The 15,394-nt window shown below is 46.3% G+C and overlaps 1 protein-coding gene across 2 annotated transcripts in view; it reads right to left on the bottom strand.

The window, feature by feature from the left end:
* Sn (fascin domain-containing protein singed) overlaps positions 1-10,713 on the bottom strand; it is a 77,558-nt gene extending 66,845 nt beyond the window's left edge. The window contains exon 1 of one of the 2 annotated variants that reach the window (XM_077670329.1): positions 10,458-10,713. Coding sequence is in view for 1 of the 2 variants with exons in the window: in XM_077670326.1 (XP_077526452.1) it covers positions 8,345-8,418 (74 nt within the window). In the remaining variant the exon portion in view is untranslated. Of the gene's footprint in view, positions 1-8,344; positions 8,434-10,457 lie in introns of those variants that run through there. The other variant, XM_077670326.1, reaches the window with a different exon arrangement.
* Between the last annotated feature and the right edge of the window lie 4,681 nt (positions 10,714-15,394).

Genomic DNA, 15,394 nt, shown 5'->3' with positions numbered 1-15,394 from the left:
GACGTCCATAATGTACGTCCATAGATTCCAAAACGTTGTCCCGCGTATATCTGATGGACATTTACTGGTTTCTTGCGATTTCCTAATTTCCGCGTAAAATAACAAATTTTATTTCTCCACAGTGCAGTGCGCTAGTTCCGTCGACGTTACCACAATCAGATGGTTGATGGTTCTAACCAAACAGTGGCGTTGAGTCAATGAATCACCATCCAACGCAAATAACAGCAACAAAATTTACTCTTTGGAATTGGCGTGTCCATAAAGAGGTAATGATGTAAAAATTCCCGATAAAGTAAAAACGTCTTATCGTCCATTCAGGCAGCACTTATATACAAGGTTTCACTGTAGTTGATTATGACGCATTCATGGCGTGGTCATGCCGCGTAGTACTGCGCGAGTCACCTGCCGATGGAACTGGGCTATCAGACACGCCCCTACAGAACTGCGCCGCACGAACACATTCAGATAGGCCACGGACCACCGTGCTAGTTTTTGTGAGTAATTAAATTCTCGACCCCACTAATATCCTGCCCTTCCTTCCAAACTGGACAAAAAATTGCAATTTGCGGCGCCTGATAGCTGTGTCGAACTGGCCTTGCGAACGACAACAGATAAGGTTGTAAAAGCGAAAGAATCGGAGTCACCGCTTCGCGTGCATACGACAGCCATCCACCAACACCACGTCACTCAACAAGTATTAATGCGAAAATTCCTCGGAAATCTAAGTCGGCTAACGTGCTTCGAAAGACGAAGGAGAGAGAGAGAGAGAGAGAGAGAGAGAGAAAGAGAGAGAGAGAAAGAGAGAGAGAGAGAGAGAGAGAGAGAGAGAGAGAGAGAGAGAGAGAGAGAGAGAGAGAGAGAGAGAGAGAGAGAGAGAGAGAGAGAGAGAGAGAGAGAGAGAGAGAGAGAGACGAGTAAAGCAGCTTCACCGGAACGAAACCTGGGGTGGGGGGAGCTCTGCGGCCGGAGTTCTCTGTGGCTGGACAACTGTGTCACAGGAGCTCTCTGTGCCTGGCACGCATCTCTTCTGGGCACATGCAACCACGCTCACCTGTCCCGCAGCACGCACATGCTAATTCTCGTGTCATTCTGGCAGGGTTCCGGCCGTTAGCCCTGTGGTCAGCACACCTTTCTGCTGCTTTGCCGATCTGGTTCAAACTCGACACGAACAATTCATCTTCACAGCGGCGGCCATTTTGGTTTCGTTCGTGTTTGACACAACCAAGGCTCCCTCTCACCCCAATAAAACACAAAGGCCAGGAATTTATTACCCGCCCAACATGCCGGCCCTGGCGGATAGCCTGCAACCCAAACGCTCGTTCCGAAACCACATCAGTAAGGCACACCCTTCCGTTTTAGAGAGAGAGAGTGAAGCCTGTTCGCTATGATAAGTACACGGCGCAGGTCTTCGTTTCACCGCTACTGGGGCAGCCTTGACATCGAGCGAGTTATTGCTTCATCACGTTTCCTGCCTTCCCCCCATTGTTCTTCCCTCATCCTTTGTCCGCCACTCAGCTCGCGTGATGCTGCGCCGCCATAGCTCAGGGCTATGAGGGGAAGCCCACCGTCTCCAAGAAAAAAAAAAAAAAAAAGGCGCGGGAGGTAGCGTGCGGCACGTGCCCGCCGACGTCCCCAATCGATATAAAGGGAGAGCAGCCGCGCGTTGCGCCGGGAATGGCGCGAAAGTGGTAGACGTCGGCCAACCTTGGGAGAACCCCCATTGCGCGGTAGATGCGTGACAACCAACCGCGCTGGCCGGTTCCACCAGGACGACTCCCGCCGTCACAGTCACGGGTTAACGTGAATGGCGAAGGATGGACAAAGTAGCGGCGAAAAAAGTGCATCCGCGTCGTTCCGTTCCTTCACGCATTCCCCGACGTCGTCGGACAAAGCTCGACCTCTCTCGAGGAATATCAGTGGCACACTTTGTACGTTAAAAAAAGGAATGACACCAATACGGTGGTCGTAGGTTTAGATGCCTCGCCGATCAACGTCCGCCATTTTTTTTTTCGACGTTGCGGCGACCATAGAGCCCCTCCGTGATATCTGCGTTCCGTATAACAGCTGCATACGACTACAAACTTTGGGTGACTTGAAGCACGAAGCATTCTCTTCCCACTGGTTGCGCCTAACTTCGCGCCTGCCCCGGCCGCTCAGCCAGGTTGCACGCTTAAACAAAAAGCAAGGTTTGCTGATCATTTAGAATCAAGTTAACTAATGTTCAATAAAGAATGAGCGCTGAAAGTAACCAGCGAGGCAAGTAGCTGTCGAATCACAATTAAAGTCAAAATGGTCGCACACGATACAGAAAAAAAGGAGAGTTGGTCAAGAAATACGCAGCCGTGTCTATTTTGCTGAAGTCAAGGGTTTGACGGACAACCGTCTGGTCGGGAGGGTACATTTGAGAGAGAAAGAGGGCACCGACCAAGTAACGAAAAAGAAACTTAAAAGACCCTCAAAAACTTAAAAAACGCCTAACACCCTCAATCGCAACTTCTGAACCTTGCACCCAATGTATGCACGCTGCCTACGTCATGTTTTAAAGTCTACTTAAGGCCGTTTTTCTCTGCAATAAAATTCATTGAGAACAAGGCTCCCGTGCGGGAGCCGAAACGTCTTTTAAGTTTTTCTTTTTCGTTACTTGGTCGGTGCCCTCGTTCTCTCTCAAATGCCCATTTTGCTGTTCGAAACGTTCGTTCACCATACAACACCGTTTCAAGAAATGGTCGCATTGTAACTGCTACAAAGCAAAAAAATTTGGCACGAATCCCGACAGCCCTCCTTATTACGCACGAACGTTATTCGAAAGACTTCCTGCTATAAACCCTCACAAGGCTAGAGCGCTAGCAACACACCTGGGCACGCTAAGTCGCCCGTGAGCGCAGCACACAAATCAGAACGTGCAAAATCGCGCACAGCTTGTATAGCGAGAAAATTGGTTTTCGCAGCTCCCTGCACCCGCCACACAACGGCCTATAACGTCCCCTTTACGTATACCTTCGGCGGTCGCCGTAATTACACTTTCGTGATCGACATTTGAGGCATTAAGTGGTCAGTGAACCCACCGAGGGCAGCTCTGCGGAGCAACGCGCATGCGCACAGGATCGATTTATACCGCTCAGGACGAGAAAGAAACGCCCGTTCTCGGTGTTTTCGTATACCTCGGCACAAGCGAGAATATTTGGGACTTACTCGCGTGCTTTGAAGGCTAAAGCCTGGCGACGCTTATGAAAACCTCTTCGTTGCGACATCGTTATTTGCTTCCCTTTTTTAAAAAAAAAACGACAGTCTTTCTTGAGATACTTAAACGCAGAAATTTTAATCAGTTTGTATTGTCTGTGAAGAGGTTTATTTGTCCATCGAAGCAGATACATAACATGCCTCGATGGAACTACGCATCGGGTAACAAATATACATTACAAAAGGGAAACACACAGAAAAACAGCAATCCAGAAGTGGCTGCCGCTGGCCTACACACAAGTTGTAACATTTTGTACAACGCAGGGTGCAACATAAACAGAGTAGAAAGTCGAGTTGTCGGCAAACGCGAACAGTAGTTTCAGGGTCGAAACACCACGAATGTGGGTAGAAGTGCTACAGTCTTACATAGTTACAGATACACACATGGTAAAGTGAACACTGCAGATAACTATGTATCGTATTTAGTCTGCTTACAAGGCTAATATTCTAACTTGTTTTAGTATGGTTACAGGGCTAATATTCAACTATTCTTATTTCCAAACGTGCGTTGTTGACCTCGTCTGTTTGACTTGATTCAGCCAGCCGGTCAAAGTGAAACAGAAACTGCGCAATAGTCTTATATACCTCCAGCCAAATGTAAACGTCTAAGTCCGGTGTCAATTTTCCCAAGTGTCAACATTGTTGAACAAGAACGAGATATTGCGCAAATATGAGGCAGAAAATCAATACATCGGAAATATTTTCAGTGTTCATTTATTAAAAAAATTCATGGATGCTTTATTTTTGCGATAGCAAATGAAATACTACATAAACTGCAGAAAACCGTGGCCTGCTGTTGCTCGCGCTACTACAGCTCCTGCAGCGGCATTTAAGAAATCAAACGGCATCAGCAACGAAAGGTTCCACTAGATAGGTTCCGCGTTCCGCTTGGAATGCACGTGGAGCAGGGCAACGCGGTTCTACAAAGCTTGGAGTACTAGGTTCCCTATGATCACGCGCGTCTCCACAGTAGGGCAGCGCTGGCATCGAGGCACCCGACTTGGAGCAGTGGAACGCGGTAAATTTAAACTGGCTTGAGCAAACCTCTAGCGTGTTATCTTGGGAGGAACGAGACGGGAGAGGAACAGCATGAGAGGTGAGCGGGAAAGAGAAGGGAGGCGTTTACATGGCAGGGCCGCCAGTCGACTATCGTCCTTCGCCGGCATGCGCAACGAAAGGAGCAGATACGCAGCCATTTTTTTTTGGCTTTCGGTTCACCGTATTTGCGGCGCGGAATACTTAAACGGGAGGACTGACGACACTACACGCCACAGCTTCCTTATGGAACCGGAGTTCTGCAGGGCCAGAATGCCCCTGTTCTGCCTACGTGCCGTCCGATTCACTTGTCACCTTTTCCGCCATCGCCGGAGACGATACACTGGGTTCCCACCGTGTAGACGCGGGTTCAAATCCCACACAGAGGGAAGCGTCCCTGAGTCGCTCTTTACACCGGCAGTCATTTATTGCACCGGAAAACAACTACAACGAAGGGTTTTCGCAGAATGCAGCATTTCCGCCTTACAGTCAATATCTACCAAATTCGGTGCAAGCTGCAGCGGCTTCAAACCAACCACTGCGAGCGTGGATGACTGTTCCATCGCCTGAAGGAACGTCCGTCGCTGGCGTGCAACCATCGGTCCCCTACCTCCGAGTCACGTGACTCGAACGACGAATCAGCGTATCGCGCCTTTTCATCGCTTCGCCTTGCTGCAAGACAGAGAAGTACTTCCGGCGATGCCACTTACATGACCTTGACGACCTTGAAACCTCAAGTTTTCGCTGTAAAAACACACAAGTTTGTGCTTAATGAGTTACGTTGCAAGTGAGGCGTGCCCCGGTGAAGTTATTTGAGCGCTCTCGAATAGATGAAAAAAAAAAAAAAAAGATAGCAGTGGCTTAGCTCGGCTATGCCAGGATATGAGTAGCGTGAGCTAAGGTTCAGCTGGTTATTCTTAGCTTTCCTGGTTGTCTAGGATTAGCTTATCATGCTTACTGCTTACTGCTGCTTGAATGACACACACACGGTATACGCATTATGTGACATATCTGTCAAGCGGAGTCCGGCGCAGCGTCACCAATCGCCCCAGAGCTAAGCTGGTTCCACAGGCGCACGGCGGTGTTGCTGCGACGCACGAGCCATCGGTTGCACACCCGGCCACCCCTCGCATGATCATCAGGTGGACCGGGCCGCCACGTGCGGAACGAAGGTCTGCGAAGACGCTGGGCGCGTACGTTGTGTGAGAGACGACGGGCAGCGAGCAACGTTCTGTGTGCCGTGTGACGTCACTGCTTCTCGCGCATGCGCAGCACGGCTCTCCAGGAGCCACGCGAAACTGCTCAACCTCGGCCGGTGTAGCTCACGCTAAAAATAGCCATGATCGTGATTTTTGTATACAGAAATCACGATCATGGCTATTTTTGTACACTAGTCGACGGTAGAAGCGTGGACATCCACGTCAGTCGGCTCCACTAAAAGTTTTCCCCTCCTCTTCCTCCGTCAGGAAAGGGACAAAAGTGGCACACGACAGCCAACGATCAACCAAGTGGTCCAGTAACGCTTCGACAAATTAAAAAAAAATTATACTAACGAAGAAAAAGGCAGGGGAAGAGGTTGGTTATTTTTCACTAGCGTAAATATAGCAGAGCGAATCGATTATGACCGCGAAATTGCCGGTTCGTTAAGTAACGAGAACTTTCTCCTGTGAGTAATACCGCCGGCGACGGCGGTGCGGCGAGCTGGTTCCTCGAATCGACGAAACGTTTCGCCCGGCGGCGCCATCGGCATTGATTTCCCAGAAGCACTGCGCGCGCCAGACTGTGCCGTTCTCGCAGCTTTCGCTTTCGGGCCCGACATACAGGCCGCTCTAGATTCCGAAGGGCGTGTGCACCCCGCCTGCGATTTGCATGCCACTTCACCTGTGCCGCCGTCGGGTCAGAACAGGAAATCGGAAAGAGCAAAATATAACCTTGTGTGCCGCGTGCGACTTGCAGCCGCCGGCGTTCTCTATATTTATATTATAAAGAAATTTGCAGTGAATATTACCGTTGCCACTCGGCTTTTACATGATCAAAAACCGTCTAACTCATGTTACATGCCCGTTGAAATGATCCAACGCAAAGCAGTTGGTTTTATTTACACCAAGTATCGAATACCTGATTCCACGACTAACCTTATGAAAGAACACGGTATTCCCACACACGAAAAACGTCGTTAAATTCACAGGCTCAAATTTCTTCTCTTGAATAACAACAATCTAAAACCGCATATACAACAGCACATACACGGCATCGGCAGAGTCATTCGTTGGTACGTACCTGTTTCGCCAGAACTAACATTTTCAAATACTCATACTTTGCTCGAACAACAAACGTCTAGAACTGCCTACTTCAGTCATTAATCCGCTCTGCAGAATCGCTTAATTGTATTGAACCGTGACCCATGTCTTGTATTTATGTTTTCTTTTATATTGTTCTTTCTGACGTTTTGTTGTGCGTAGTGCTGCTTTCATGCACCTTCGGCTGGGGCCCTTAACTGGGCCTGCAGTATTCTGTAAATAAATAAACAAATAAACTGGGGTTAAATTGTCTTCTTGTGATAAGGGGATAAAAAAAATGAAAGCCGGAAAAAAAAAATCCCGGGCCATCTCCCCCAACGCGAAACCTGCTGAGGGGCGAATCATGCAGTGTATAAGTATTTCTGGCGCCTTGGCGTTTTTGCCCACGGAGATGAAACCGTTGGGGGTAGAGGCATACAACTTTGTTGTAAGTCTCGTGTCTTTGAAGCACGAAGCGCTCTAGCGCGAGGCGTTGGAAAAACAAGTGTTCCGGTGTTTTAGTACCGTGACTACATGAAACTACGGCGACGACAGGAGACGCCGACAGCCCTAAGCCCTAAGGGGCTCCACCCCTAAAAATCAGCCGTGCTCCGTACGCGGGAATCGAGCAGGAAGAATACTCATTGTGAATCGAGCTCGCAATCGCCGCATAACGCGTGCGGTACTCGACCAATTGAGCTACCACGACCATGGCTTCCTCTAGACTTCAGCGGGGTCTATATTTACAGGTATTCAGTGACCATACAACTAGAGTAACCCATATAGTATTATATAAAGAAGTGTATCAAGGTAGTGAAGGCAGATTTGCCTGAAAAAGACGGGCGCGTGCCGGGGCGCTAACCACGCATGCGCAGAACTCTCAATCAAGAACTGGGTTAGGTATGCCAAGCTGTGCACAAATGTCACAGCACGCGCAGACGCTAACCTGGGGATAGATGTGCATATGCGCCAATCACCGCGCGACTATCAACCTTTACCAGTGAGGACTTCTACAAAACGTTGCTTGCTCTGCTGCGTTTTTTGTCTTTGCGACCTTGACCTTGTATTGTTGCTGCACAGAGCCTGGTCGGTGTGGTAAGCACGAAAGAAATCCTGGGCCATCTCCACTAACGTGAAACATGGGGAGGCGCGAAGCATGCAGTGTATAAGTGTATTCCTGGCGCCTTGGTGTTTTTGCCAACGGAGATGAAACCGTTGGGGAGGTAAAGGTATACAGCTTTGCCGTAAAAGTATCTTGTCTTTGAAGCACGAAGCTCTCTAGCGCAAGGCGTAAACCGTAAAAGAGTGTCCCGGTGTGGTTTCAGTACCCGTTACGAAGCGTTGCAGCGCGACGCGTAAACAAGTGTCCCGATGTTTGAGTACCGTGACTACATTAGACGACGCTTACGACGACGACATGAGACGCCGATAGCCCCTGCGAAGAAGGGGCGTCGCCCCTAAATGCACACTCTGCTCTGCTTGGTTGCTAATAGTCAACAGCGTAGCGATTTAGCTCGAGTAAAAACTTTTGTTAGTGGACTGCGGAAATCTGGTTGAGGCGCAACACAGCAGACAGAACATGTTTGTGTAGAGCATGGGAGAGGTGGGTTAATCAACAAAAATGTGTTCAATAAACAGAAAAAGCAAAGTTACAAGAAGAATATCCATGCATTTGCCACGAGAAATATGTCATGAGCCTCCTCGTTCATGGCAATAGGCGACCAAATTAAAAGGTAATTTAAAACACCAAGAACAACCAATGTAAGCGGCCATGGCCTGTGAGTACTTACGTAGGAACTGCCGGTGACCGAAGCGACGACGATTGAGTCTTACGGTGAACCGCCCCCGAATACACGCGCCACATATATACCAGAGCGCTGATAAGCACCCAACGGAGTCAGCGCATTATCGTTCCGCTCTCTAATTGCCATAGTTACCAGTTTTTAACACCGCATGTTGTACAAAATGGGTCATAGTGGGAGATTACGATTTAGAGCAGAAAGTTAATACTACATGCCGCGTGAATGGTTGACAGGACGCCGCAACGATAGCGATATTGGGCAGTAATCAATATCCTGTTTAATTGCTGTGTAAGGCCCAATATATTTGTTGGGGACGTTGAGTTTGGCGTACCGACAATCGCTTGCGGCAGATAAATGTTAACAGAAGCGCCAGCTGGTCATAAGTTTTCATTTAGTGCGCTAATAACTGGCTTCAGAAATTACACCGACGCGCCCCAGCACAAGGCACCGGAAGCTATCACCGACCACGAATGCAGACCATGTGACGCTTAGTACTATTTACTGCTGCGTTTTCTGAACAAATTAAATTATCGCACGCTATTACGGCGCGTGCATAAAATTCCCCAGCCGTGCACGGACGGAAATGAAAAATCGGCAAGTAATGCTGTTTGAGGGCCGTTCTAATATACACTAAGCTTGCAATAAACATTTTAGTCCCTCAGCCTTCGATAAGACCAATACCTCTTCGGGGCTGCGTTGCGCAGTTCCATCGGCGTGTAGACGGTGCCAATTATAGTGACTAAATGGCTGCCCGGTGACAAAATGGCTGCTGCAGTGCTGGCTGAACAAAAGTTAAAAAAAAAAGTTCTTTATGTAGCCACACGGCTATTGCACAACTTTTGGTAAAGGTAGCCTTATAGTGACGAAAGGTAGAAATGACTCGACCCGACTTTAGGGGTAAATGGCCTAGGGAAGGATGTGAAACTCGGGGACACGATCAGAATTTCGTCGTCGGCTGACGGGGTGCTCACTGAAACGCGAAGGAACACGGTAACCAGGTGAGCGAGCTAAATGAAATAAACATTCACATTTAGCGAGTGGCGAGGGAGGGGGGCGTCGACTTTTCAATGACGTCGTGAGTTATATTTTTAAACAGAACACCAAAATTTTGCGAGATTTTAAACTTGAACTTTGCAACGTAACAACCTCTGAACTAAAGGAAACGTATTAGAGCACTTAAAACTTAAAAACTGCGTATTCAGGAAGATTGTAAGCTGCAGCCGGCACTTTCCAACTGAGTAGTGTGAAATGGTTTAGGTAAGTGCGAAGGGGCATGTAATGCTACCGAACTCCGCATTGGTTTATGCGATTTTCGAAGGATATCTGATGCTCTCAGTGTCAATGCCAGGTTAATATTCAGCGTGCAAAGCAAATGAACAAAACAGACATAGTTCCGCCTGGCCAGATTACATATCTCATGAAAGTCGATTTACCGTGCCTTGAAATTCGGAAGGACGTTCGTCAGGTCCTTTAGCAAAGACGTAAGCAAAAGAAAAAAAAGAGAAGGGGAGGGGGGGAGGGACAATTCACTGATAAATTCGAATTCGCGATAAGCGCTACAATCCGCAGAAACCGTACCGTCGTTGACGCAAACCCAGTTCTTACGCCATCGCCCAATTCACTCGAGGCGTCGACCGACTTGGCTTTCAACACATCAAGACGCGCCCAGTCGGACCGTCGCGGCTTTTGTTTGACAGCGCGAGGCGTGCGCTCGGCGGCGGCAAATTTCAATAAAAAGCAGTGCCGGGCCGAGCGGCGAGACATCAAGCTACGCCCTACCTCACAAAAAGAAAAGAATATACATATTGACAGAAAAAAAGTCAGTCGCCTCGGTTAAAAATACATAGACAAGAAACGCAGCGGTCGGGAGGATAGGTGTGATCGTCTGCGCAAAGCCAGGCCGGGCAGGAGACCGGATGGCCGTGAGTCAACAGACTCGAAGAAGCGGACCCACCCCCCGAAAATACTCCGAGGCGAGCTGTCGTCTGCGAGCGCGCCGCGATGGAGGCTCGCCCCCCTCCGAACAAAGCCCCGTCCGCTGGCCGTGCGTGCGCTGCGGGCGGCCGGCATGATCGCAGTGTTAGGCCGCGCGGACACTCACCTTTTGCTTCCCACACCAGTGGCGCGCTGGACTCGGCGACGCTGTCCTCGTAGAGCAAGAAGCGTCCGCACGCGCACAGACCTCACTCTCGGCGCGAGCGAAGCTCCGGGGACTTGCTCACAGCACGCACAGGGCCCTGGCCGCACCGATGCCTGCGCCCGTCTAGTATCGCCGATGCTGGTCTGCCCGCACCCAAAAACCACAGACGACCGGAGCAGACGCCGCTGTGATGTCTCGCTCGATCTACCTCCTCTTTCCTCCCAGCTCGCCCTCTCTCTCTCGCTCCGTGTCGCTCCTTTCCTTCCCCGGAAAGAATTAAATGCCTCTCTCTTTCCTCTCAACACGTCACGTGACTCGTCGGAGCCAATGGTAGTTTAACCGACTCCCTCGCGGGCTGCGATGTTACTCAGTTTCGGTTTCGGTTTCGTATCAGCGTTGCTCGCGTTGCCGCCGGGCTGTCAGTTATTTTCGCGCCCCACATGGTGATAATTATCGCGGTTATTATTATCATATTATTATTATCGTTATTATTATTCCAGTACAAACAAAGATTTGTACTGGAAGGCGCGGTCGAAGGGAAAGGAAGCGGACTACAAGTTCGTCTGGACTAGGAACGGAAAAATTTTCGCTAGAAAAGAAGAGGGAAGCCCACGAATCAGGCTAGAATCAATTGCAGACCTCGAGCAGTTAATCTAAATATATGTCTGTGCACTTTCACTCTGCCACTAATTTAACCAATCTTCGGACAATTTTTCTGAAGGCAAATGAACGCTCGTTTTCCGTCATTCACCTGAATATTCGCAGCTTGAAAAAGTACTGGGACTATTTTCAAGCTAGTATATCTGGTATTGCAGATTTGGTTGATACTTTCGTGCTTACAGAAATAAATATAGATGATTGCATGACTGATCAGTTTCACCTTCCGGGTTATCAGGCGCGCTTTTTTACCCGAGTGGGTAGAAGAGGAGGAGGCATTGCTATATTTTTCAAATCTCACTGGGTAGCTACGGTCATCCAGATAAACTTTACAGCAGCTGAATTTCTTGAACTTCGTCTTGACTCTGCTGGGTCTTCGGTATCATTACTTGCAATCTACAGACCGCCGTCTGAAAACCCGCAATCTTTTCTTGGTGAACTTCGAGATAACTTAGCTCAACTGCAATCTTGCAGTAACGTATGCCTTATTGGGGACTTTAATATTGATCTTTTAAAGTCGAGCAAGCCCATAGTTTCAAACTATTTAAACCTATTAGCGGAACATGGTATCGAATCTGTTGTAAATAAGGCTACTAGGGAAGAGATGATGCTGGGTAAATGCGCTGCATCTTGTTTAGACCATGTGTTGATTCGCGCCATTGATTATGAAGATGTCAATTCGGTTCTAATAACAGAAAAAATAGCCGATCATTACTTCGTTGGTTGCCAGATATCCTCTCCTGAAGTTTTAAAACAAACTGAAACAGCGACCTTTATCGAAATATTTGACAGAACCCGATTTGATCGATTAGTGTCAGAATTCAACTGGAATTCTGTGCTGATGCTGTCCTGCCCTATCAAAGCTTATGAGCGTTTTACACAGGTGTTTTCGGAATTTAAAGAAGCGAGTAAGAAAAAAGTTAAGGTTAAAAAAAGAAAACCGTATTTATGCTGGCTAAATGACAGTGTTTTACAAGCAATAAGAGAGAAGGATGAGCTTTGGAAGCGCTCTCGACAATCTCCGAGAAACGACTTCTTAAAGAATTTATACCGAACTGCACGAAACAAAGTCACGGCGTTAATTCGTTCCTCAAAAAGGCGGCACTATAACACCCAGTTTTCTTTATCACGTGGCAATCCCACCAAAGTTTGGTCGCTGATAAATCAGCTTCGCGGAATTCAGACACGAAACTACCTAAATCCCATTTTAAAGGGGTTTGGTGATCCTACTGAAAACGTGGCAAATATTCTAAATGATTACTTTGCCTCTATATCGCTAAATTCTAATAACTCTGATGAGATGTATGCAATATTGCCTCAATGTGCTGTATCTGACTCTGCATATTTGCCTTCCTTGGAACTAGAGGACCTACACCGGTTAATACGTTGCTCGAAGAAAAAGCGCTCGGCAGGGTTGGACGGCATTTGTGCGGATGACGTATGGCGCAATTTGCAAGTTTTATCAGAGTTGCTCTTATTTATCTTTAACGGCATTATCGAATCGGGCGTCATTCCCAACGCAATGAAAAGAGCCAAGGTTATTCCGCTGTTCAAGAAGGGTGATGCATCAAAACCGGAAAATTACCGCCCGATATCGGTTCTGTCCTTCTTAGCTCAAGTGTTAGAGAGGCATGTCCTTGAAGTAATGACAGACTTTGTGCAAAAACACTCGATTCTGTCTTCTTCTCAATACGGCTTTATTCCAGAAAGTGGTACGCAACAACTGTTTGAAGAATTGTCGGAATTTTTGCATGATACCCTAGAAAAAAACCAGGTCGCCTGTGCACTTTTTCTAGACTTATCCAAAGCTTTTGATTCTGTTAGCCACGAAATACTATGCAATAAACTTTATAATTACGGATTTCTAGGCCATTTTTACGACTTTTTAAAGAATTACTTGTCCGATCGGTCGCAACTGGTGTGTTTAAATACAGCAAAAAGCTCATTACGAAGCTTAAATTCAGGAGTTCCACAAGGATCCGTCCTGTCCCCCCTTTTATTTAATTTATATGTTAATGACTTCAGTTCAGTTATAAGTAAATGTAATATATTTCAATATGCGGATGATACGTTAATAATTTCGAGGCACGTAAACTATGACACCGCCACGGCCCTTCTCCAACAGGATACCATGCAAGCAATGAAGTGGTTCGAAGTCAATCAAATAAGAGTTAACCTGACAAAAACACAACTGGTCTGTTTTAGAAATCCTTTGAAAATAGTGCACACCACCTTGCCCATTCTTCTTCATACAGATAAATGTTTCCCGTGTAAATGTGTTCCAGTTTCTTACTCTGACTGTGTGAAATACCTCGGGATTCTTTATGACACTGACATGACCTGGAACTCTCACATGGCTTGGCTGTGTGCGCGACTGCGAAGTGTGGCATGTTTGATTTATCGTATTCGAGCACTTGTACCCTTAACGGTAAAAAAAATGATTACACATGCGCTCGCTTACTCCCATTTACGATATGGAATACGCGACTACTTTAATTGCTCCAATTTCTGGAAATCAAAAATAGACGGTTTGTTGAAAAATATCCTTCACAGCATTGCCTATAGGATTGACATGCCTTCTGATATCAGTTTGTTCAGGGCGCTCGGTCTTCCTACCTTTGACACTTTATTTCTTTGCACGATCGTCCCTCGACACTTTTGGAACAAGAATTTCCTTATTCCACATTCTAAGCAAATTCCTTTGCGTAATCCTCCCCGTTTTCTTCTTCCAAGGGTACGAACACGGTATGGTGAAAGTTGTAGAGCGTATTATGTGCCTAAAATTTTCAATCAACTTCCACAGTCAGTTTTCGATGAAGAAACACTGCGTGGAATTAAACGAGCGCTTATGGATCTTCAAAGCTAAACTGTCCTATAATTTGAGTCAAATGACTGTAACCAATTAAAAATGCATGACCGAAGAAATTTTGTACTGCCTCTCTTGCAGTGTATTGCCCTTCTTGTTTTAAGGATTATGTCCTGATGCTGTATAGAATATCAATCGTCTGCTGTATGTCGTTGTTTTTATAGATCAGTTTTATTTAAAAATTTCTATGCCGCGTGTCAGACTATTTGAATGAGTTTGTTTTGCTCGAAACCCCCCTTTTTTTTTTCATTCCTGCAATGAGGTACTGATGTTTTTCTTCTGGTGGTTGTATTTTTGAGTGTTGCCTAGGGTGGTCTTGTACAGAGAATGTACTGTAAGACAGTATGTTATGATTATTTGATTCAGTGCTGGCACTGATTTTTGCCCCAGCTGCCGAGTGTTGCCATACAAGCCCTTGTGAGGCTTCGGCAGGCTCGGCATTATAAAATGTATTTATTTGAATGGAAATAAAAGGATTATTATTATTATTATTATTATTATTATTATTATTATTATTATTATTATTATTATTATTATTATTATTATTCAGACCTTACATTTCTTCACAAAATTGTTCATGGTGACCTTTCTTGCGCAGACCTGCTTAACTGTTTAGAGTTTAGTGTTCCACAGAGGCCCACCAGGTCGCATCGCCCTTTCTTGACCGCTGCGCGCAACTCCAATCATTCTCCTGTGCGCAGAATACAGAATTGCTACAACCGCTTCTCTGAACGCCTTGACATCTTTCAAAGCTCCTTTACAATTTACCGTACTGCTTTGTTGAACACAGTATGTTAAACATCTATGATATCTCTGTCGTTCGTTTTTCTTTTTTTTATTGCTGAAATTTGGTTTCTCTGTGGTTCTGTTTAACCAATATAGTTGCCTGTTTTTGAAACTGTTTACTTATCATGGTTGTCTTATCATTTGTCTCTATACTTTGTCATTGTTCTTGTCGTCTTACTGTTAAACTTTGTTCTCTGCTTGTTGTGTATTCATTACAATAAGCTGAGCCACAAAGGCATCTTCTTTTTCTTTTTTACCTGTACCCAGGCTCCGCCTGTGCTTTATTTCTGTAATTTTCGCTACTTCAATTTGCGTGTGTGTTGTCGCTTGTTTGTTTCTTTCAATATGTTTCTTGTATTTTGTTTTCATGTAACTATCCGTGCGCCAGCACCCAGGCCTCTGGCTGTTCCTGGGCACGTAAATAAACATGATTGATTGATTGATTGATTGATTGATTGATTGATTGATTGATTGATTGATTGATTGATTGATTATTATTATTATTATTATTATTATTATTATTATTATTATTATTATTATTATTATTATTATTATTATTATCAAGAACTGTCGACGCATCTGGCAACAG

Source organism: Haemaphysalis longicornis, unplaced genomic scaffold (genome assembly GCF_048455015.1).
Source record: "Haemaphysalis longicornis isolate Haplotype H1 unplaced genomic scaffold, Haemaphysalis longicornis Haplotype H1 scaffold_5, whole genome shotgun sequence".
In the NCBI taxonomy this organism is placed as follows: Eukaryota; Metazoa; Arthropoda; class Arachnida; order Ixodida; family Ixodidae; genus Haemaphysalis; species Haemaphysalis longicornis.
This window is presented reverse-complemented; position numbering and strand designations above follow the sequence as displayed.